At 38.2% G+C, this 24986-nt stretch overlaps 1 protein-coding gene across 13 annotated transcripts in view; it reads right to left on the reverse strand.

Moving 5' to 3' along the window:
• LOC106672093 (probable Ras GTPase-activating protein) overlaps positions 1–24986 on the reverse strand; it is a 588817-nt gene that overhangs the window by 217242 nt on the left and 346589 nt on the right. Inside the window, exon 2 of one of the 13 annotated variants that reach the window (XM_014403235.2) lies at positions 10546–10641. The exons of the other annotated variants lie outside the window; for them this stretch is intronic. Coding sequence (XP_014258721.1) covers positions 10546–10641 — 96 coding nt within the window. The remainder of the gene's footprint in view (positions 1–10545; positions 10642–24986) is intronic. 13 annotated transcript variants of the gene reach the window in all.

Here is a 24986-nt window from a genome sequence, read left to right on the forward strand (position 1 = left end):
TGATCATTTTGGTGCATCTCCTCGCGATTATAGTTATGTTGATAGACATATAGACACTAAGAAACGCACAGACTGAAGACGGCAATAACTATAAAATTACTGCCTTCCTGGCGGTTTTGATCTTTCCGAAACAATTAATAATTTATAAAACGGTTTGTACAGAGAAGCACACAGACCAACCGCTGAAGATTGCGATATGCCTTGATCAGATCAAAATGGCCATAAGAGGACAAAGATGACCTTAAATTACCAAACAGGTGTATCATCGTAGAAATTGTAGTTTGATCCTTTCTTAACATCCTGGCCCGGACATCATCCCTTTTTAGTTTGTAAGACGCATTTTATTACTTGTCATTTATTAAGAGCATGTACGTATCAAAAAGCGCACTGACGACCTACTGAAAATGGTTAAAACTATTGGTCTTCATAAGGTTGAAGGATAATAAACCATCGGCAGCTTGGTTCAACAAATTTCATCATCATTTTCAACAAATTTGATCAGCCTATCCTCACTATTGTGTTGTCGGACACGCCAGACAAAATTTTGGTACGTATTAGAAATTCGGAGGCAGGCACAGACTAACCATTGGAGACTGAAAAAACTACTAACCTAGAGCTCCTAGTCGGTGGTTGTTTTGGTTTCGGTTCGTATTGACATTTTCTCTTTCTTAAATAACAAATACAGACGACTAAACGCATCAACTATCGAATATGGCGAATAGTACAAATTAACTTAGGTTCAGTAATTTCTAATCAACATCATCGCCGTCTGTCCACCCGTGGTCTGTCAGTTAGCATTTGGCCCCGTCAGGTTGGTCTGCCGATTTTGACTATGCTGGTTAAGTCATGAAATCTTAAAATACCGAGTTAAACGATAATCATGGAATGTCGCTTCTCTGGATCATGGGAAGTCATAAACATCCTAAAAGGCATTTCTGTTAGGGTTGGTTAAAATATAGACTTCGACACTCCAGCAATTCAAAATATTCAAAAACTGTTTCTTAAGGTAAAATAACGGAGAAGAACCCAAAATCTTAAAAATAAACCTGTCCCCTAAAGAGCTAACAAGTGAACCAAGAAGATAGCAAAATTTGGAGTGCTCTCGAGGTAACCTCAAGGTTGAAACTTCTTTTTTCAAAGATTCTTTTGTTTATTGATGAAAGCGAAAACAAAATCAGCTTTGCACGACTAATTGTAAGAGGAGGACAATAGACAAGGTCGCGCTGTGTTTTCTATCAGTGTAACTGAGTAAATCATGAGGTCAACCTAGCCAATTTTAAAATAGTACTGTTAGTCCTTAGAACATAATATAGCTAAATCGTGCTAACCTAGGGTTAAAGCAAAGTAATTCAAGCTAAACTATATAAAGAACAGGCTTGATAGCTTAACAAGATCGTAAGGGTGTAATCATAGTTTAACTATTTCTCTTGGTGCCGGTGTTTGTACAAATGGAAAAAAGGTCGACTTTTTCTACGTAGGTTTTTCAAAATATAAGACCTTGTTGAAAGTCCTTTGTTTTAGTATGTCACCATTTGCGGCCGGTATCGCTTGTCGGGCGATTATTTGGCCTGACAACCTCGGCAAAGGCGACGCTTTTCGAAGGTGAAACGTTAATAACGTTAATAATAATGTATCCTGTAATACGTGCCTTCGATGATGACTTCGAGCAAACGGATGAAGGGTCTAAATAGTATCGTACATTATACAAAATTTTTAGCAGACAGGTTGTTCGTTTATAGATTGATACAGCAGAGAAAAAGTGGCAATAGTTCCTTCACCGACCGGAAATGAGCGATTTTATTGAAATTTTCCCCATTCTCTCTGACTACAGGATATTATATATAAAACATAACATAAACGAAACTGGAGGATGTCCATGTTCTGAATGTCAAACATTGTAAAAGGAACATGTCGAGTGACAAACCGGAAATTAAACAAAACCGGCGACAATAAAGGTGGGTACTTTATTTTTATTTTTTATACATTATTCTCAAAATTGTTGTTTATTATTATTTAGAGATCGTGAGATGCGGTTTGGTGGGATGTGGGATTAGAAAAACATTTTCTTTATCGTGTGAACGTTTCGATCTTTATTGAGATCATCTTCAGGGCCGTGTACTAGATGTAATATGAATTTATACAATGTTGTACACAATATAGAAACTTTAGGTTTAAACAAACTTGTTTAATATACTGATACAGAACCTCTCAACGGAGAAGGTCGGGTATTATAAAGTTATAAAGGGGTTAAGAAAAGAAAGAAAGAAAGATATATATATATATATAGAGAAAGAGAGAGAGAAAGAGAGAGTGAGAGAGAGAGAGAGTTAAAAGGAGAGTTTTTAATTTTATTTGAAATGCTNTATCAGCTCTCTATCTCACTCCTGTCTCCCTTTTTTGTCGTTCCTACTCTCCAAGTCACTTTCTTTCACTTCCCTCCTACTCTCTTTCCCTCACAGTCCCTCTATCTCTCTATCTCTCTCTCTCTCTCTCTCTCTCTCTCTCTCTCTCTCTCTCTCTCTCTCTCTCTGTCATTCCTACTCTTAACTATGTTATTTACTTTCATTTCTCTATTTTTTCTTTCCCTCACTATCCTGCTCTCTCTTAACCAATCTTTATCACTCACTCTCTCTTTTTTGTGCCGTTCCTACTCCTACTCTCTACTATCTTTTCCTACTTCCATTCCTCTCTTCTCTCTCTCTCTTTCTGTCGTTCCTACTCTTAACTATCTTATTTACTTTCGTATCTCTATTATATTTTTCCCTCGCTCTCCTGCTCTCTCTTAACCACTCTTTATCACTCACTATAGCTCTATGTCTTTCCTACTCTCCAACTCTCTTTTATTTCTCTATTCTCTCTCTTTCTCTCTCACTCTTCTGCTATCTTTTAACAGCTCTCTAACTCACTCCTGTATCCTTTTTGTGTCGTTCCTACTCTTTACTATCTTTTCCTTGTTCCATTCTTCTCCCTCCTCTTCTCTTCTCTACCTCTCTCTTTCCCACACTATCCCTCTCTCTCTTACTCCCTTCTCTTTTTCTGTCGTTCTAAACTCCAACTCTCTTTCTTTCATTTTTCACTTTCTCCCCCTCCCGTCTCTGTCTGTCTGCCTGACTCTTTCTCTCACTCTCTCTCTATTTCCCTTATCAATCTAGCGCTATTTAACTTATTCTATTTATATCTGTCCCTTTTTCCCTCACTCTCTCGCTCATTCTTTTCTTCATTCAATCTCACTTTCTGTCATGTGGATACTGGATTCCATTTTTCCTTTCTCTTTTATTTGATATATTGCTCTATTTCTTTCTCTATGTCTCACTTTCACTCCTCTCTATCTGTTTTGCTCTCTATCTCCGTATAGACTAGTTCTATTTCCTATACTCATTCTATCTTTTCCACTTCTTTTCTGTCCTCTTTCAGGCGTTGCTTGCACGTACAAACCTGCCAGGATTATTGCGTGCGGAACCTCGTGTCAAAACCGTTTAGAAGTTCAAACAATTTTTGCAATCGTGAAAGATCTCTCTTTGGAAGAGGCGGAATTCACGGCAGGACCGAGGATTGTGCAATTAAGGCAAATACTCTCTCGACGGCAAAGTGGACACGTACAAGCCCGTTCGAAAACGGACCGATTCAGTGTGAACACATCCCATCTTATTTTAAAAAGGGACGTGAGGTACTCACTGACAACTGGAAGGCCACCATGATTATCTTCGGACGGAGAGTGAAGGTCCTTGTATACAAGTACATATGCAATGAGTCTGGACAGTCCTCTGTCTAATACCGACCTATTCTAGAATAAAATTTTCCAACATCAGATTCTGATTATTTTAACGATTTCGGTTAAATTAATTAATTATTTTTTTTACGAGGGTTCGCAACAGCAGAGGTTATATAAACCCTCGGGGTGCCGGGGTTTTTGAAGATTTCGGTTAAATCAATCAATTTTAGTTTTATACAATAGTTCGAGCAAATGAACGTGAAATCAATACGAAATTATTTTTCTTTTCGTTACATATTGTTATTTAATGGTGTTGCGTGCGGTAAAAACGTTGCGTGGTTGAGTTGAATCATCTGCCATTGTTAAGAACGTGAGATATCTGGTCACCAGTGGCCATTTTCAAGCCGATTCTCGTTTCTCCATAGTCAACAGAGTTTTTCCTTTATTCCATCTCACATCAAGACAGATTATCTACGCTTGTACGATATTTTGCTTAATTAAAAACTGACAAATTATAAAAGAGGTTTTCAGTCTTTTAATATGGTGGTCTAGCTCAATCCCATTGAAATATAACACAATTTTGATATACTGTTTTTGGCTGAAGTTGTTTGTTTAAATGGTCAGACTTACCTTAAGCCCTCTTTCGGTTTCAAAGCGACAAACAGAAATACTCTTACCTGTAAACAAAAACAAAATCGGATTAGAATTTGTTCGAAGGGTCGTTGAACCCGGAGATTGAGACGTTGGTAACGTCGGTAAAACATAATCCTTGTACAATGGGAGGAGTGGCAACTGGGACGGGAACGGCCGGAAGAGGGCTGATAACAATTAAACTAGTCTTTAATAATTAAAAATGATATTATTTTATATATCCGTGTGTGAACCCGGGATCCATTTTCGACACCCTTAATTGAGACGATAACTGTTTCGTTATTTTTTCATCTCGAAGGTTATTTTGGAATAGCGCTAGCCGAGTGAAAAGACTCAGAGACACGTTGGCGCGTAATATTCTGGAATTTGTGTCATAGTTTCTCCAGCCTGTTTCTCGGCTAAGTCCGCGCCTAACGGCACTGGAAGGGCAGGAGGAAGGGTTCTGAATTATGTTGTAAACCCAGAGTGATTGCAAAATACAGTGAGACCGGTAAGACACAGATAATACGTAGATAATGAGAGCGAGAATGAATGAGAAGGAGAGAAAGAAAGGACTGAGGGAGATAGGGATTAGGAGGCATAGGGAAGAAAGAAAGAAAGAAAAAAAGAGAGATAAAAGCGAGAGGGTGAGAAATAATGAGTAGGAGATTTAAGAAAGTGAGAAGTAACATAGAGAGACTGAGTGGAAGAGAAAAAATAAGTAATGCTTACATAGAGATTGAGTGAGCGAAAACAGTTATCAGAGAGATAGATAAAAAGGGAAATTGGTTATTGGTGAGTGATAGAGTGAGTGAAAGAAAGAGAGAGAGAGTGAAAGAAAGAAAGACAGGAAGAAAAAGGGAGATTAAGTTAGGGAAAAACAGGGCAATTGACGGAAGGAAAGAGGGGTTTGATAAAGATTGACTGAAGAAAAACAGGGGAGGTGAGTGAGAGAGGGAGAGGGAGAGGGAGAGAGACAGATAGAGAGAAAGCGAAAGAAAGAGAGAGAAAGAGAGCGAAAGAAAGAGAGTGAGAGTGAGAGAGAGAGAGAGAGCGAGAGAGAGAGAGGGAGAGAGAGAGAAAGCTAAAGAAAGAGAGAGAGAGAAAGAGAGCTAAAGAAAGAAAGAAAGAAAGAGAGTGAGAGTGAGAGAGAGAGAGAGAGCTAAAGAAAGAGAGAGAGAGAAAGCTAAAGAAAGAAAGAGTGAGAAAGAGAGCTAAAGAAAGAAAGAGAGTGAGAGAATGAAACTGAGGGAGAGAGAGAGAGAGATAGAGAAAACTAAAGAAAGAAATAGAGAGAGAGAAAGAGAGCTAAAGAAAGAAAGAAAGAAAGAGTGAGAGAGAGAGAAAGCTAAAGAAAGAGAGAGAGAGAGAGAGAGAGAAAGAGGGCTAAAGAAAGAAAGAAAGAGAGTGAGAGTGAGAAAGCTAAAGAAAGAAAGAGAGAGAGAAAAACTAAAGAAAGAGAGAGAGAGAAAGAGAGCTAAAGAAAGAAAGAGAGTGAGAGTGAGTGAGAGAGAGAGAAAGCTAAAGAAAGAGAGAGAGAGAGAAAGCTAAAGAAAGAGAGAGAGAGAAAAACTAAAGAAAGAGAGAGAGAGAAAGAGAGCTAAAGAAAGAAAGAGAGTGAGAGTGAGTGAGAGAGAGAGAAAGCTAAAGAAAGAGAAGAGAGAAAGCTAAAGAAAGAGAGAGAGAGAGAAAGCTAAAAAAAGAAAGAGAGAGAGAGAGAGAAAGAGAGCTAACGAAAGAAAGAAAGAGAGTGAGAGTGAGAGTGAGGGGGGAGATAATTTAATTCGTAATAAAGTTTCTGATATCTACTTGTGCATCAATAGAGATCGTCGGGACAGCGCAGCCCCGCTTGATCAAACGAATTTTTCAAATTAATGACAAAAATGTTCTAATTTGGCCTTCCTGCCCCAAATATTCCACAATATGGACTAGGACATTCAGTTTGTAACAAATTTAAGAAGAAGATGAAAGTAATAAAAGCTAAGTGATGATGAACAAATTCCTTCCCACAAGAAGTAGTTCAGCTTGGGCACGATAGATTTCACCAATGAACCGGCATTAGACCGGTTTAACTTTAAAAATGTTCCAATAACTATAAAAGTCGACTTTAAAAGGGTTATTTGCAATTAATAAATATTGTTTAAAGAATATTAATAGAATTTTTTTTTTTGTGCAACAAGTCTAAAAAAAGGCCAGGAATCATTATTTGCTGATTCTAACCTAGTTTTTTTGGCTGTATAGTTTAACAGTAAAGTCGAAAAAAATAAAGAAAGTAAGAACGTAATGGTATTTTTTTAGGGAGCGATATTCTCTAGATTATGTACAACTTTGACCTTTGAGTATTCATCCGGAATTAACGTTTGTACTCAGATTACTAAGTATCTTCGACATTCGGGCTTCCGTCATTTAACTTTACTTCAAAAGCTTTTTATACGTTAAGAAACCACTTCAGAGTGTTTTTCTTAATTATGATTCTTTCTGTACGTTTACTGTGACGCCAATGTTTCTCCGTCCTCGCTTTATGCAATTAAGCTAGAAACTTTCTTTTGAGGTGGTCAATTGACCAAGTTACTTCTTTCACTTAATTAATCTTTCTATCAAAGGTCTTGGTTGAGATAAAAAAGTCAGTGTCACGAACGGGATTCAAACCAAAGACCTTCGGCTAAATACGCCGCTGCTCTCCCACTTGAGTTATCGTGACTTCCACACGACACCAACTCCCCACTCATTTGATATACATTAGGGAGAGCAGCGGCGTATTGAGCCGAAGGTCGTGGGTTCGAATCCCGCTCATGACACTGACTTTTCCATTTCAACCACTACCTTACATAAAAATATTAATTAATTGAAGGAAGTTCTTTGGTCAATCGGACCACGAAATATAATGGATTTAATAAATTAACAGCTCTCCGTGACCACTTCATATGCCGCCGAGAATCGAATCCTGATTACACGATATTTGAAAAAAGGCAAAAAGGAAGGAAAATTCGAAAGGTGGGGTTGGAATGGGGAGTTTGTGTCTGAGGGGATCGAAGACACCATAGCTCAAGTGGTCGAGCAGCGGCGTATTTAGCCAAAGGTCGTGCGTTCGAATTCCGCTAGTCACACTGCCTTTTTTATCTCAACCAAGACTATCGACAGAAAGGGTAAGTAAATGGATATATTAATCGGAATAATCTTTTTTTATAGCCACGGAGTTTTGGGAGCGTCGGTGGTCGCAAGGCGTTGACATGGCGTACGTCACTGCAAGGTAAAGGTCTTGAGTTCGAATCCAGCGGCCCTGCATTCGCACCCGACTGGAATGGGATTTTTTTTTTCAAAAAAACCGGCACCCCGAGGCTTCGTATAACTCATTGTAATATCCACGTAAAAAAATTGGACAAAAATAGCCAAGGGGTAGTTGCAGCTTGGTAATCGTGATAACCACGATCAACCTGGTCCGTTTAGTCCCGCTAAATCTTTCGTAATTTCTTGAAAACTGCGGTGTTTTGTTTTGACTTTTGATGTTTCTTCTTGCTTTCATACTAACATTTTTTGAAGTCACAAAAATCAATTTGTGTCAATTTATCTGGCCTCTCCAGTCCAAATAACCAGGACTTGTGACTATATATATGGACCACTCGACTACATAGATTTTCTTTATGTTTATTTTTTCTTAGGAGAAAGGCCGATTGAAAGAATTTTATTAAATTGATGCTAAAAGCGGGTGTTATATTATTATTTGTAGGTTCCAAGCCGGGCATATATTTTCCTCCTGATATCAGTGAAATAAGGGCACGTGTCGGCGATCCGGCTTCCGTAAATTGTAACGTAACACCAATTACGCCGGACTCCGGATTAGTCTCTTGTCCGTCTAAGGTTTCACCGGCTCGTGCTATTTATCGCTAGAGTTGGAAAAACCGTCGGCGGAACTGCATCCAAGTTGTGTCAGAAGAGAAGGCGTAAATCGTGCCAAACGGCCAGCGGGGTTCAGAGAATCCCATCAAACGGCGGGCAGTAATTTTTCATACGGCTCGCTGTAATTTTCCCCAGCCGTGGAAACACCATTGCGAGAGATTTGAAGAGGTTTTGCGTTGTCGGTGTTGTTAGCTGGTTCACCTTTTCTAATTGAAGCCCTGACCTCGCGTTCGCGCCAATTGGCCAGACGTGCCTGGCGCAATTCTGACTCCAGCACACATTAGAAGCCGGCTGGAAGATTCCTCGAATACCCAACGCGGCCGGACGTTTAACGAGAAATTGGTTCACGTTTAGCCGTTGAATAGATTGATTGTTCTGACAAATTTGTCAAAAGTTTCAGCTTTTCATAAACTATCCATCAGCGACCTGAATACTAAATTAGTTATATGCTTTTATTATATAAATGTTCGAACACAATTGTCTTGCTCAAAACTGGCAAACTAACTAAAAAACTCATCATAATGTTTAGCTCACTCCCCATCATATTCAAAATTTTGAAAAGGTACTTCTTAAAAGGATGTGACCATTCGCTTCTAACGTTCTCCCAGATCATCAGTCTAGCTTTTGCTGTCATTACTCCAGAGTCCAGAAAGTGTCTCGCGTTGTAGGCTACATATCTTCCTCCCACAAGCACAAAGAATATTGTATAGAAACCTTTGTAGAAGTCTCCTACAAACACAGCGAGTCCTATCAAGTAACCGCTAAGTAACCCCGTCTTATTTATCAGAGCAGTTCTTTTCGGACTAAGAAGAATCAGATTACTCTAACTATTGCTCCGGTCGTGGGAGTACCACAAGGTCGTGTGCCTGGACCCTCTATAGTGTTTATATCGCCGGAGTCAAACCATACTTTCCTAGCCAAAGTTTTCTAAAATTTCCTTGGACATTAAGGCAAAACAGATCAGGTCCAATGGTTTTTTTCTTTCTGAGCCAAGGGTTCTTTCGATTTTCTTTGATATTAAGGCAAAACAGATCAGCTCCAAGGGTTTTTTTCTTTCTCAGTCAAAGTTTTTTTTTCAATTTTTTTAGATATTAAGAAAAAACAGATTAGGTCCAAGGGTTTTTTCTTTCTCAGTTTAAGTTTTTTCAATTTTTTTAGACATTAAGGAAAAACAGATCAAGTCCAACGGTTTTTTCTTTCTCAGTCGTTTTTTTTTTTCAATTTTTTGGACACTAAGGAAAAACAGATCAGGTCCAACGGCTTTTTCTTTCTCAGCCAAAGGTTTTAACAATTTTTTTGGACATTAAGGAAAAACAGATCAGGTCCTACGGATTTTTCGTTCTCAGCCAAAGGTTTTAACAATTTTTTTGGACATTAAGGAAAAACAGATCAGGTCCTACGGTTTTTTCGTTCTCAGCCAAAGGTTTTTCTCTTCTGAAAAGCTTTTTGCTGGGTTATTTAAGAAAACCGGCCTAAAACGGCCATACGTTTTTCCTTTTTTTTTTTTTTTTGCGCAACCAGGACATATTCACAAAATGTGACGGGTACGGTCCGATATTTTGGAGTAAGTAAAAGTTTGGTCCAAATCCTTGGCCCACCTGGACGTGTCCTTGTTGGGTTATTTAGAAAATGCCTCTGCCAGTTTTACCAATTTTTCTTGTGTTTTTCGGGTATTTGGGATGACAGCGACATAGCTATACGCATTTCTCCCTTTCTAGGATATTTTTCCAAACTGATTCACCTAGACTGTTTTGCCTGAGTTGTTATTTCCTGACATATTTAAGAAACTAGTAAGGTATTGTTTTTATTTTTAACTTCTGGGAGTAAGCTGTTAGCAATGAACTTTTAACATTTTTAAAACATATTTTACAAAGTATTTGTACAAAAATGAATTTATTTTCTTATAGAAATTCTGTAGTAGTATTTTGTTTGCTATGGAATGTCTTTTTGGCTATGTCGATTTTTTATGCCACTTAAAGAATCTGAAATTGAGAGACAACTCGGATAAATTTTTTTATTCGATTCTTTAGAGACATGATAAACTTAAATTAGTGAATCCTTGATTTCAGATATATTCTGTGATGTTTTTGATAGGAATAAGATTTTCTAGAAGGTGAGACCACTAAATTCCTCAAAGGTAGCTTTCACCCGATAATTCTGTTTATTATTATGAGGCGAAAACCACAAAAACAGTGAATTTCTCTGGAATTCTCTCAAAAAGGTAAAAACAATTCAGGTGTAGAAAACATTTCCTTAATTTCCAACTGTAGCTGTTGAAATATAAATTATTTCGTTTCTTGATTTACCTGCCCTGCCCTCTTCGTCTTCGGATGCAGACTGCATCATCGTGTGCCTGATCAGGGCGTCCGTCCTCCTCGAAGTCACTTCTCTCATAATGGGAGCTGCAGGGAGAAGAAAAATTTTTAAACAAGGCCTAGGTTTGTTGTTTGAGGATGGAGAGCGAAGAACGGAGCCGGTTATTTTAAGCTCGGGGATTTTTTTAAATCGCTGTTAAGTGCACGCGAAGACAGTTACTGAAAAACACCAATTAAAATGTGCAATTGCCCGAATCGGATTGTCGTGGTGGTAACGAAGCACAACAGATCGATCCGGACAGTGAAGCGCCGTACGGACGGCGGAAGGCAAGCCCGCCGAACCCTCGCGTGATGCCGATTTGCACACTCAAAGAAAAGGTCAAGGATTCGATTTAGTCCTTTTTCCAAAAATAAAAAGCGACACAAGCCAGGTTCGCGGGAAAATATTTACGCCATTAATCTCTACGGAAAAAAAGTAAAATCACCCACGAACGTTGCCCCACCTACGTGAAAAACGCGTATACGTTGACGTAATTCTAATTTTTAAATCCATCGCTATTCCCGCTACTACAAGCAAAAAAGAACCGGATGTGCAAGCTAATTATATTTATCCATAAAATGGAAATAGTGTTTAAATACTCGACTGAATATGAAAAAAACCATCTAAAACTTGAATTATCAATGAAACAGTATAATCAAGACTTCTTTCACAGCTTCGAATTTTTGTTTTGCGACTTCCTTTATGAGATGCCAGGAAGAGATGTTGATAAGGGAAGAATAAAAGTTATAGTTTCCCTTGCTGGGAAGGAAAAAATCAGTTCCAGGAAGAACTGATAACATGGAAACAATAATCGTAGTCAAAATGTCTACGCTGTCATTCTGCACTTTATATCAGCAAATTATATAAAATAATAAGAGATAATTTTTTTATATTTATAAATTGTAAAATTAGGATTGTTTTCTTACGTGAGACTAAACTTGAACAAAATGTTTTCCGCAAAAATATAAATGTTTGTTTAAAACTAAACCTAACTAATCCGTTAGCTTACTGATTCATCAAACCGTGTCAACGTTATTAACACAGCTGTTAAATTGATGTGATTATTTTTGAGTCAAATTGTGTCGTACGATGATTAATTATCAGAACTTTACCCGACTTCTTAAAAAAAAATCCCTACAATTTTAGTGACTTCTGGCAAATTATCATAACTCTTTTATAACTGTGTTAGTGGTTACATGCTGAACCGGCACAGAGGCATTCGCCGGTTTTTGAATTGTTCAAACGCGTTTCGACATTGCGCAATCTTCAGTGAGGAACTGAGGAACAGACGTCTGAGAATTCAGTTTCATGCCAATGTTGTCCTTAAGGAAATGTTTTCGCGCTTTTTTGTCTCACGAGAAATCATAATTTTCTGATGCTGATTTGGCGATCTTTTTATCTTTTTTTAGCATCTCAATCAATTAGGTCATTTAATTTTTTGTGTCTTCTGAAAAATTATGAGAACGTTTTACGCCAATGTTGACTTAAGGAAATGTATTCGCGCTTTTTTATCTCGCGAGAAATCATCTTTTATCTCGCAAGAAATCATCATTTTTCTGATGCTGATTTGGCGATCTTTTTATCATTTTTTTTTACTTCTCAGTCAATTAGGTCAATTAATTTTTTCCGTCTTCTGAGAAATTATGTTTTAACTCTTTTATAACCAAGTTACGTACTGGTGTTTTTTAATTATTTTGTGACTTCTGAGAAATTATGAGAACGTTTTACGCCAATGTTGACTTAAGGAAAAGTTTTCGCCGTTTTTTTATCTCACGAAAAATCATTTTTTCTAATGCTGATTTGGAGATGTTTTTATACTTTTTTGACTTCTCAGTCAATTAGGTCATTTAATTTTTTGCATCTTCTGAGAAATTATTTAACTTAACTCTTTGAACTTTTAACTTCTTTTAACTCTTTTATAACCAAGTTACGTACTGGTGGGTTTTTAATTTTTTTGTGAGTTCTGAGAAATTATGGGAACGTTTTGCGCTAATGTTGGCTTAAGGAAATGTTTTCGCCCCTTTTTATCTCGTGAGAAATCATCATTTTTCTGATGCTGATTTGGCGATGTTTTTATCCTTTTTTGGCTTCTCAGTCAATTAATTTTTTATGTCTTCTGAGAAATTATCTTTTAGCTATTTTATAACTGTTACTTACTGGTGTATTTTTAATTTTTTGTGACTCCTGAGAAACATAAAGTTTTACGCCAATGTCGACTTAAGAAGTTTTTTTTTTAAATCAAATTTTTTATGCGGCTGATTTAGTGATATGTTGTTATCGTTTTTCGTCTTCTCAGTAATTACCAGCTCTTTATTAGGTCAATTTATATATGGATACTTCTGAGGAATCATCTTTTAACTCTTTTATAACTATCTTAATGGCCTATTTTTAATTTTGTTGTGACTTCTGAGAAATGTAGTAAATCTTTTATGACTGTTATTTAGTGGAACATCAGTCAGTTTTTGTGACTTCTGAGACACTACATCGTTGTATATCCATACCTACCTATCTGTATAACTCCATACCCTACAGATCTATCGTCTGTATAATATTTTCGATAAAAAAATTCCCGTTGGGAAAACGTGGGCGCGATTACGCAATCGTTTTGAAAGGGAATTACTTCCATTTTATTTTCACCGCCCAACAGGCCAACCTCAAACCTCCTACACCAAAACCTGCACGCGAACTCGGATTCTAACAGATTAACCGTTCTCCGCGGATTGGACGGAGGTAGCGAACCCGGGCCCGAAAACTGGGCCGAGACCGTAAAAATAGAAGCAAGCGTTTCAAATATGGGATGGCTCTCGGGCCGATCCTCTCACAACAATAGAGACAAATTCAGCCAATTATGAATCTTGAATGAAAGTTGGAAACTCGAGAAATGCTTAAACTCAGGCAAACAGTTAAAACAGAACTTAGAAATACACTGACAGGCAAACATTTCCACCCAATTGATTTTTTCCTTTTCTCGATAAAAAAATTCTACCCTTAATTTGTTTCATTGTTTTTACCAATTAATATTTGTTTATGCTATGTTTTAAATTGGGAATATCAATTAGAGATAAACCCACTTAATCCTTAAACCAAAACAAGGATAAAAGATTTTTTACGTTTAATTTTTACAGAATTTTAAATGTTTATTCAGTCTCATTTGAATTCTGAAGCAATAAACTGTTTAGTTTTCATCTTTGTTGTCTTAATTTCAATTGTTAAACTCAAAAATGCCACCTGTGCTGAGGATGTTGCGCATGGTGTGGCTCTTATTGACGATAATGGACGTCCCATCAGGTATGCGGCCATCGGAGTTTCCGTACGAAACACTGCGAGACGCCGTGAGAATTTTCGGGAAACTGGGTCCTACCATAGAAGGCCCGGTTCTGGACGCCCCAGGATGACCGTTTTTTGACTTTGAGAATTTTGCTAAACTGGCAATTTACGGATAGGTTCAAGCGATTCATCAGCTTCAGGAAGTTCGAGCTGTCCAAATTTCTAAACGCACTGCTCGAAGAAGATTAAATCAGTATGGACTGATTGTTTTTCGCTCATGAAGAGGACCATAATTGACCAGAACTCAGAGTTGCACGACTAGCATTTGCTCGAGAACACAACCATTTTTTTACGATGGATACTAGGTACTGGAGGAGATATCCTGAGAACTGCAGCTGTGCAGCTTATTGTACTTTATTCCCGGCTACAATTTTTGGGAGCTTGCAATACACGTGGGTGCCAGTGTTCTTCCATCGAAGAAACTCATTTTTGAAGGGGTTAGAACCAAATTCAGGGTCGCTGAGATCCACCTTCCATTGAGGTATGCCGTGTCAATTTCTTTCAATTGCGGCAACCCCCTTAGGCGTAAGAAAACAGTCCAGAGGCGACGGTTGAAGATCGAACCCACTACCGCGGGATCTACTAGCCGAGAGAACACAGCCATTGGTCTGCTGTACTTGTTAAAGATGAGTGTAGATTTGCTCTACGATCTCCGATGGGCGTGAAATAGTGTGGAGAAGGCGAAATGAAAGGTACTAAGCCTGTAATTTTTCCCAGAGCCGACCTTTTCAACGTGTTGTGGGCGTACAGAGTTGGTTGTTGTTCATGGAGGGTCTTTGACGGGCACTCGCTATGTCGATGAAATTTAGGATCATGCGTTGCCTATCCTCGATGATATCAGCGACAATCCTATTTTGATGGACGATAATGCCCGTCCACATTTCACTCGCGGAGTACGCACGTATCTTCAACAGCATACCATCAGGGCCTGAGCCTGGGCCCGTTCAACAGACTTGAACCCAGGAACATTAATGGGATAACCTCAAAAACGAATTAGAGCACGTCCATCACTTCCTGATACACTCCACGATCTTGAAGGACTCTTCGTGAAGAATGGGCTAACCTCCAGCAAAGAGACATTTCCAGACTGGTCAAAATGCCGGGGCGTCTTCGAGATATAATTTTTTTTATTCTTTGTTTTACGAGGGTTCGCAACAGCAGAGGTTATATCAACCCTCGGGGTGCTGGTGTTTTAAAAAAAAACCATTTGTAAGTATGTCGGGTTCGAATGCAGGGCAGCTGCATTCGAACCCGGGACCTTCGCCTTACAGTGATGAGCGCCGTGTCAACGCCTAAACCGTTGCGGCCACCGAACGAATGTGACCGAAATATCCGATATTGAAATGTTAATTAAAAATCTAATTAATAGAAATTTTATCTGTCGTAGCAATTTACATTTTTCTATACCTTTTTTAGACAAATATTCAATTATTGAGCGTTAAGAAACTTTAATTAATATATAAAAATATACCCAAATCAAGTTATATTACAAGTGGATGCAATTTTTTGCCTGTCCGGTTACTTAAAGAATGCAGATTTTGCCTTTTTTCATTGTAATTCATCAAGAGATTCAACTCTTTTTGAAAGTATTTATTTTGAAATGGTGAGATGCGGTCTGGTGTGATGTAGGTTTCAGAAAAACGTTTTCTTTATCGTGCCAACGTTTCGATCTTTATTGAGATCATCTTCAGGGCCTGGGATTTACAAACATTGTTTACATATTACAATTACATTTTGGATGTGGAAAAGTCTTTGAAAGTTTGTTTGAACCAATCGAGTTTTATGCTAATTAATTTGATATTCTCGATTTAATTGGTCGATTTCTCTATCTCGTACATGATTGCTTTATTTGTCAATGCTTTGGTCGAAACTCTTGATTATCATAATCTTAAAAAAATGTTTGATTTCCTCAAACCAGAATTATCAAGTAGGCTGTTTTCATAGTCAAAAGATAAAGAAATTCTATCGAAAATATTTGAAGAAGAATTCTTAAAAAGATACTTTTGAATATAGATTGTAAAGTAGATCTCGGGGGTTTGTTGATACGCCGCCCTTTAAAGAGCTATTGTAACCCCATTTCTGAACTTTATAGAGTAAACGGGTGCTTTTCTCGGCCCCAGGGGCTTTACTTCTTCCACGGCCCTGTTATAAAACTGAACAACGCTTTCTCCTACGTAGGAGTATTATTCAAAAGCCCGCTGGGAAGTGTATCGGAAGACTTTCTTCGACGTCTTTGAAACGTTTATTAGCGAGGGAAAATTTCCCAAGGACGAGCTGTACTGACCTAATGCCGTTAACCTAGTAAAAATTCGAACAAATATTATTGTTTGTAACTTTAAAAAAAAAAAAAAAAAAAAAAAAAAAAAAAAAAAAAAAAAAAAAAAAAAAAAAAAAAAAAAAAAATATTTTAACAAGAGCTCAATGGTGCTAACACTTATCCTATCTGATACCATCACACAGTACAGAATTTTTGTCAGGTGCATCATCGAACAGCTTGGTCATTTCAGCCTCGAAGCACTAACAAAATACCGCTACACACTCGATACACAATCACACCAATAAATATAATCATACCTATATACATTCTGGTTGGTAGATGGAGTACTCTAATTCCTCCATCTACCTGTTCACTGCAATAAACTAATCTAATTTGGGGTCGATGGGGTACTTTAAAAGTTTTTCGCCGTTGACCCCAGTCACGCACGGAGATACTTCACCATCAGCCCCTCCCCATTCACACTAAAAAATACATTCACACCAACATAAACTGATCGCACTCATTTTGTTTGGTAAATGGAGTATTATTTCCTACATCTACCTGTTCCCTATAATAAACTCATCTAAATGGGGGTCGATGGGGTATTTTTATAAAATTTTCGCCATCAGCCCAAGTCATACACAGAACCTGAGAGGCGATGGAGAAGCTACTCAACCATCACTCCTCCCCATTCACACCGATAAATACATTCACTCATACAAGACAGAGAAACACAAACTTAAGTCCTATATACAATAAAAAAGTTCCCAATTCCCCCAAACACGGAACAGGGCACCCTGAAACTCGCTACCGTGTCGGAGAACCATTCTTAAATCCGGCGGCACGCCTACACGCTCTCTGTACGGAGCCAAAGCATGACACGCCTCTATTATGTGGAACACATCGAGCAACCTTTCTCTGTATAAGAGGTACCTGCGCGGTCTTTGGCTCAAGAGCAGGTGCCCGAGTGACAACCGCGTATGGCCAATCCTCAGTCGGGTGACCAATCCCTCATCTCCTGCTCAGGTTCTCTACAGCCATTATTCCTGATAGTCATACCAGGGACATGGACTGCTTCAGACTTCTGGGATTAATGGATTACGGTGAAATCTCATGAAATTTAGCATAGCGGGATTTGACGTAATCTAGGCCATTAGAGATACTTTCTTTCCTAGAAAGGTGCATTTATGTGTTACCTTGTGGGAGGTCTTTGGATTGAAAGGACTGAGGTTAGAATTACCCCCCCCCGTAAATTTCTATTCCGTAACTCATTTAAGCGCTCATAAAGCTAAAATTTATAAAGCATCGACAGCCCACCATCGATGGTCAAAAAAACATCGACCCAGTAACATCGATGTTGAAAACATCGAACATCGGTCCCCACCATCGATGTTTTCTAAAAAAAAATCACAACTATTCCAAAACAAATAAAATTAACTTTATCTTATAAAAAACCAGTTGTCCTATACATTTTTAATCATAGATCATGTAGAATTTCGATTGTAATATGTCTTTCACGATCTACGAAAAATGTTGTGTTCGTTCCGTTTCTGTGCAGCAAAAAGACCGAGAGAGTCCTTAAATTTGCACAAAGTGACTCGCAAACAATATTGTCGGGGTTTTTTCTCTGCTTGTCGCGAACCGGAAGAGCACGGAGACGCGATAAGACCACTTAGAATACTTAACCGAACCTTACGGACCGTTGGTTCGAGGGCGGAAATCGGAAGAGCCCTAAGTGGACAAAGAGGACTCTCACCGGCATACAGAACGGCCTTAATAATCGGACGGTTGAAATACAGATGAAGTTCGATTCAGAAGCTGAATATTCCACCGGCGGATAGGTCGAACCGGTCTGTCACGATAGTGCACAACGCCGAGGCAGAACGCTCAAGGCTGGAGATAATTGTCATTCCTGGACGATAATTTTGCATTACGTTCGTCCTCGACGGGCCGAGTTCTATTATTTCCGACTGTTATGCTAGATGAGATATTCTCTTTCCCGAATGCACCGAACCACGCAATTGTACTGCTCAGAGGATCACGGCGGATTCATAAAACATAGTGCAACCTAAGTACCAAGGAAGCTTGGACACAAAACATTTCAAAAGTTTAATTATTTACTTATAAACTGCTATTTTTAACCAATTTAGCTTAAATTAAATACAGCTTTGATAAACTCAGTATATGGTACAAAAGCAGACTTTGCTTCCATGTTGCATTTTCTGGAAAAAGTGACGGACAAACCAGACCATCCGTGAAAATGGAATTAGTGATAAAGGGTATTTCCTAGAGAGACAAATTGGGTCGAAAGGGAAAAAAGAAAACACACGAATTAGGTCAATTTCTATCAATAACTCACGACAATCACACCCAGAGGTCATGTACCTTCCGGTACAGTCTGTTCATACAGAACTTAGGAAAACCCTTATACACTGTTTCAGTTAAAATCTGTTAAATTATATGCTTTTTCGATGATTCGATGATCCACTCAATTTTTAAAACCCCGTAGAAAATTCAAGACGTGGTGATGATGATTAAGTTCATGGCGGTTGGAGTATTCTCTTCCTGACGGCGGTCAATCAATCAATTGCTGTTCTTAACTCGTCCCAATAAATACAGAACTAACCATTGACCCTAGTAAATCTAAAGGGACGTATCTTCCCGTCATCTGCGAAATTATTTAAAACAGAACTTTTGTAAAATGTAAATATTTTCAGCAGGATGATAATTACTGAAAGACAGGAGCTAAAGAAATATTTAAGGATTAATTTTTAACAATAATCTACAAACACTTTCTCATAGGATTAAGGGTGGTGTGAAACGTTTAAAGTCGTTTGGAAAAAGTTTCAATACTCAGATCGAACCTTTGGTCCGCCATTTCTCGCTTTTTAGCGCGACTTAGCTGTTTGTTTTCACACTAAAACGATAACTAGGAACCGTTTTTAACACATAGTATTAAAATTGGAAAAGTTAACTTTGGTTAGTGATTGTAACTTAGTTGTTTCCGATAGGATTGGTTCGTCGGTACTCGCTGTTTTCCTCTGTGGCGTTTTTATGTTACTGTCCTTTTAATGTCATTTTAATTGGCTCGGTGTAGCATTACATGTACATGTATTCTGCAGTATGGTCTTCTTCGGAGTGGCAAAAATCGAATGGTCTGACAGACCACAACAAGCAGAAATATGCTGAATAGTTCTCGTCATCATTGGAAGTTCTGTAAATTTTTTCGAAAAACCTCTAACCGGGCAATAAGCAAGACTTTGAAACCAGGAGAACCGAAATGGACCGAACGACAATTCGATATTTCTAGTTTGATAATTCGCCGCCTTCAGTGATTGGTCTGTTCATTGCATCTTTTCCATGTCCTTTTTAATTTATTAATTAATAAGAAATGTTGATAACCGCCGAATAGACCAACACGTGATTAAGCAGTTCAGGATGATCTGAAACAGTTGGTGGGGAGGGGTCTGGTCTGCGAGTTGGTGAACTCATGTTGAACCGGCACACAGGCACTTCTGGGTCTGTCTTCACTCGCGGGTTTTTTGTTTGGGTTATTCAAACCCGTTTCGGCATTGCGCCATCTTCAGTGAAAAACTGTCAGCCATTTTGTCTGAGTAAGGTTTATATAGTATTGCGTCCGTCGCTTGTCGCTTGGGGCTCATTGTTTCGGTGGCGGTTGTTTCCGTTGTCAGTTATTATTTGTGCGTTGTTGGTTTTCTTCAATGATTTTCCTTTGCGTTTTCTTCGTATTTAGGGCTTTTTTATGTCTGTGAAACGCCCAAACGTCGAAACGTGCCTCACAGCCCAAAACAGTGAGGACGTGAAGGCCAAGATGATCGTAAACTACCAAATTGTATAAAATAGTGTAGTTTTCGCTATCTTCAATAGTTTATCTAAGCATTTCTTTATATAGGATTTATTTATAGTGTATATTTATTGTTTAGACGTAGTGTTCACGTCTGTTTAATAGATGGAGAAATAGCGAAAAGTGTTTGACAAACCAAACCAGCGAGGCAAGGCGGACCGGGATAGCTTGCCCAAATTAAGTTCCAACGTTTCTGTTGCTGTCTTATCTATCCCTGCTGGTTACGATATATTCGACACCTTCAATTGGTATGTTCGCTTCTCTTTTAGAAGTTAGGCAAAGAAAAACTGATGGTTTTATAGTTTTCTCATCAGCATTGTTGCTCGGTGCAATATGTCGGTTCACAGGTGTCCAAAAGCTGAAAACGTCCGACAGACCAAACCTACGAGGGTAGACGTACTGCATGAAGAAATGGCAGTTTCAAAGTTTCCCACAATGCGTGCCTATCCTATTGTTTCGACATATTACCCAACTTCGGTGGTTTGTCCATGCGTCTCGTTGAATGGGATGGAAACGCGTTTGACAAACCAAAAGATGAATGATAGGAAATTACTAAACCTAAACAATATTTTAATTTTCAACACTTCAAGGGTTGGTTTATATATTTTTAGTATTTAAGCCCTTTTAATAAATCGTAAACTGTAGGAATGCTTTGACATACAAAAACAGCGTGGATAAGCGGACCAGAGGGACCTGCAATGGTAAAATTGAATGCTGAACGTTTTCGACCATCCTGGGTCGGTCTTCGCTTTCCTCGTCTTTGGTCGTTGCTTGCATTCATCCGTAATGCCTTTTTGGTTAAATAGAAGAATGTCGAAACGAGTTTGACAGACCAAAAAAGCAAGAATAAAATGGGACGTGATTATTGGAAACGACCAAACTGAGACAACTTTTTAATTTCCACCATCTTCGATCCTTGGTCTGCGCCTTTCTTCGTGTTTATGTCCTTTTTATAGATCTTAAAGGACAAAACAGCGAGTATAGACGGCAATAAAATTGCCAGATGACCAATCTTCAGGTTCATTACCCCGCAGATCTCAACAAGAAATCTTTCAATCATAACCTTTTTTATGTTATTAATTTTATATGAAATAATCGTGATGTCACCTTGTTTTAAATATATATAACTTGCCCTTAGTTGTGAGATAGTTGAAATATCCTTACTTTACTTGAAATTCTAAGCTTATGAGGAAGCATGGTGTCAAGTGGTCAGAGAAGTTTCTCATAAAGACTTGATAGATTTTATTGACGCAAGAATAAATTTTATTGATTACGAACTAATAGAAAATTAGAAAAATAAAACGCGATATCGAACGAGGAAGGAATCAATTAATATCCCGGTGGCCTATTCGGCGTCCGGGTAATTGTTAAACCGTCCTGTCATCCAGGCGGGGTCGGCCTTGATCCTCCAGGAATTTTATTTCTTTTTCGTCTTTCAACCGCTTTCAACAGAGAAGGACCAACCGTTTTCAACGGCCGTTTCGCGCGGGAGATAGAAAAACAAATAATTAGCGCAAAATTATACCGATTGCCTCCGACCCGCGATAACTGTAATATCGCAACTACGGTGATGTCGATACCAGATTATAAACGATCATTTTATTCTAAACAAAAGTTCTTATTCGAATTGGAAAAACGAAGACTTGGGTCGGTCGTTTATTTGTTGTTTACAAATAAGCCAAAAATGGATCACCCAATCAGCGCAGCCTAGACCTTCTAATCTAATCTGTAAACAAAAGTCTTTACTTTTTTATGTATAACTTTAAACAACTGATAAATTAACAATATCTAAAGGTACACATCGGAAAAGAAAAAGTGAATACTGGCTTTTATTCCTAGTACAAAATGAGGCGTGAGATTTCTTCTTTAAGTCTGCTTGCTGATGAACCCGTAGTTGGATCCGGTCATACCGCCATCATCAAAGACAAAACAACCAACTACATGTTTGAATTCAACCTACGTTGAGTGGTGTGACAATGTCATGCTAAAAAATAACATTTTTATGATTTACCAAAGCTAGTCGTTTTCTAGGAAGAGGCAAGTGGTAAGAATACATTCAAGTAGATGAACAAAGATGATTATTTTAACTTGTGACCATCAGGTACCAACTCCTTTGAAAATCTAATGACCCATGACCTTTATGAAAAGGGAGATTATGGCTTTAACTGCAGCGCAGGGAATCCGAGACAGCCTTAATCTGCTTTTACTTGTACTAAAGGTAGTACGTTTTGAATTAAAAACGATTGTGAATGAAAAGCACGTTCTGATTACTTTGGACCCATCTACCGGTGACTCAGGTCGAGTCGTAGAACGAGAAACGGTTTTTCCTCTGCCATTGCAGAAAAAACGTGAGTTATGTCTTGTCTCTTCCTGTGCCGAGGCTCGAAAGGTTGCCAAAAAGCGATGCGTCACGTTGCCAAAAATGCCATGTAGTCTGGCGGAATTAAAGACTCATTTTGAGTCGCTTCCTTATTATCAAGATACGAATTAAAAATGTACTTGGTGCTTACTTTTGTACGTTTTTGTTTTAAATTTTTTATACACTTTAATCTGACGCTTCTGCAGGTTTTGTGGATCTTTCTAATGTCCAAAACAAGGTTTACAGTACATCCCCCAAGTTTACAGCATTAGTAGTTTATTTTATTAATTATGTGTATTAATGGATGGGGAAACTTTATTGTTCGATTGAATATCTTTAATATTTATATCTTTTGAGTTAATTATTTCCTCTACGGTTGTTACTTGTAGATTTTCGATCCGAAGACATAAGTTACCAAAGGACGGATTGACACAACTTCTAACTGTAATATTTTAGCTCCAAAGGGGTTGAGGCTCAATAGCCAACTGCCAAAATCAGCTTTAACTAACACAGTCAGCTGAGAGATTAGGACTGACTATGGCGCTACTCATATCAGGACACCTCGGTTTCAATTGGGACAAGCAAGTAATTTCCTCCGATTAGGACTCACGGTGTTCCTTTGCGTTAAGAACAGGGGATAAGCCTGTCCCTGAAGGACGCGGTATACTGTAACCCTTGACACCAACTAACACAGCACAGCACTCTGACATACAGCAGGATGATTTTAAAACCTCCAGTAAAACTAGCAGCTCAGCAGTTCTATAGTAGTGATAGTAGTCAAATAGAATAGGCACTTTTGATTTTCATGAATGACAGCTCCGAACCCCACCTGGCTTTTTATAACAACCATATGTCACGTAGATTGTGTTAGTTTGTTTTTATCGTCTTGCCTGGGTTTTGAATTGTATGCAGACTCTTGTTTGACTAAGGAAAAAAAAGAATTGTTAGATGGCCATTGGAATGGTTTCCATTGCCTTGTCCTCTTCCTTATCAAGACACCATATTTGTACACTGATCAAATGTATATAATATATATCAAACACTTTGAATTCAGACTGTTTGCTGGACAACCACAGACTGGAGACTATTTAGCATTAGTTAATTCATTGCGGCTGGGAAAACGACCCTTTAGCTAGGCTAGGTATGATGATGGAAGACTAAGATTGTACAACTATAAATTCCTCAGTTTAGTTCAGTTGACCTGATCCTTCTCTTAAGAAGTACTAGGTGTCATTGGAATAACCATTAGTTAGATTTTTCGTCTAAAAACGGATAGGTTCTTTTATTATCTGTCAGTTAACCACAACCTGGAGACTATTTAGCATTAGTTAATTCATTGCGGCTGGGAACCAAAACGACCCTTTAGCTAGGCTAGGTATGATGATGGAAGACTAAGATTGTACATTTCCTTGTTCCTTAGTTTAGTTCAGTTGACCTGACCCTTCTCTTAAGAAGTATTAGGTGTCATTGGAATAACCATTAGCTAATTTTTCGCTTAAAAACGGATAGAGTTATTAATTGTAAGCAGTTAAGCACTGCAATGACGTGTGATAAGACGGAAGGAGGTACTTCTGATTTTCATAGATGTCAGCAGATTCAACATCATCTGGGCTTTTAGAACCAACCATATGGGTAAAGGTTGTGGTGGCTTATTTAAATCTCTAGGTGCCCTTATCAGCATACATAGAAGTTTGACCAAGTTCCGGAGAGACATGTAAGGATGGATGAGTTATCTTTGCTGCTTCCTTGTGTATCGATGTCTTGTGTTTTGCCAATGTGTTTTAGATATGAACCTTTGATCACTATTGTAGGAGTACGTTTTGTAAATGGATGCTTGACTATTCATGCCGTAAGTGAAAAGTATTTGGGATCTGTAAGTGAGTGTAATTCAGAGGAACCGCTGCAGCACATAGATTGTTGACAGATACAATGGTTATGCTGAAAGTACCAGTATTTTTGGATAGAGCATATTTTCAGAAGTTTATTTATGAGAAATGCATGTTTGGGCATAATCACCTGGCTGAACACTAGACAAAAATGCGTCAGCACTTCGCCGTAGATTTGTTAACCTAGGAATACCTTAGAGTTTGAACTTTGATGGTTTCCTTAACGCTTTTAACATTAAAAAAAAGTTTACAAGAATTATCCTAAGTTACAGAGAAAATTCTTCGTGCCAACGTTTTAGGGTAATAAACTTATCCAGGAGCAAACAGACGGAAATAAAGCGGATCTGGAAAATGAAAACATTTAATGAGTTCTTTACATTAATTAAGGTCACCGTTCTTATATTTTTCTCTCCCCAACTCTTTTTATCTATTCTCCTAGGGTGTTCAAGACCTAATTTAAAACTGGGGTTAATTACAAACTTCTCGGTTTAGTTGAATTTATCACTTTGAACCAACGGCGACTAAAAAGGAGGAATTTTTACTTTCTCTCATTGCCCCTCGACTAATGACCTTGTTAAGCGGTTAAAAACCGTCTTTTCTAAAGTTGTTAATAATGGTTTTTAGTACAAACGCGTCTTCTTATGCATATTATAATGTTGTCGGATTGGAAAACCTACGAAGGTATGCGAATACATTTC

This window comes from Cimex lectularius, unplaced genomic scaffold (genome assembly GCF_000648675.2).
Source record: "Cimex lectularius strain Harlan isolate CLEC.00 unplaced genomic scaffold, Clec_2.1 scaffold93, whole genome shotgun sequence".
Classification (NCBI taxonomy): Eukaryota; Metazoa; Arthropoda; class Insecta; order Hemiptera; family Cimicidae; genus Cimex; species Cimex lectularius.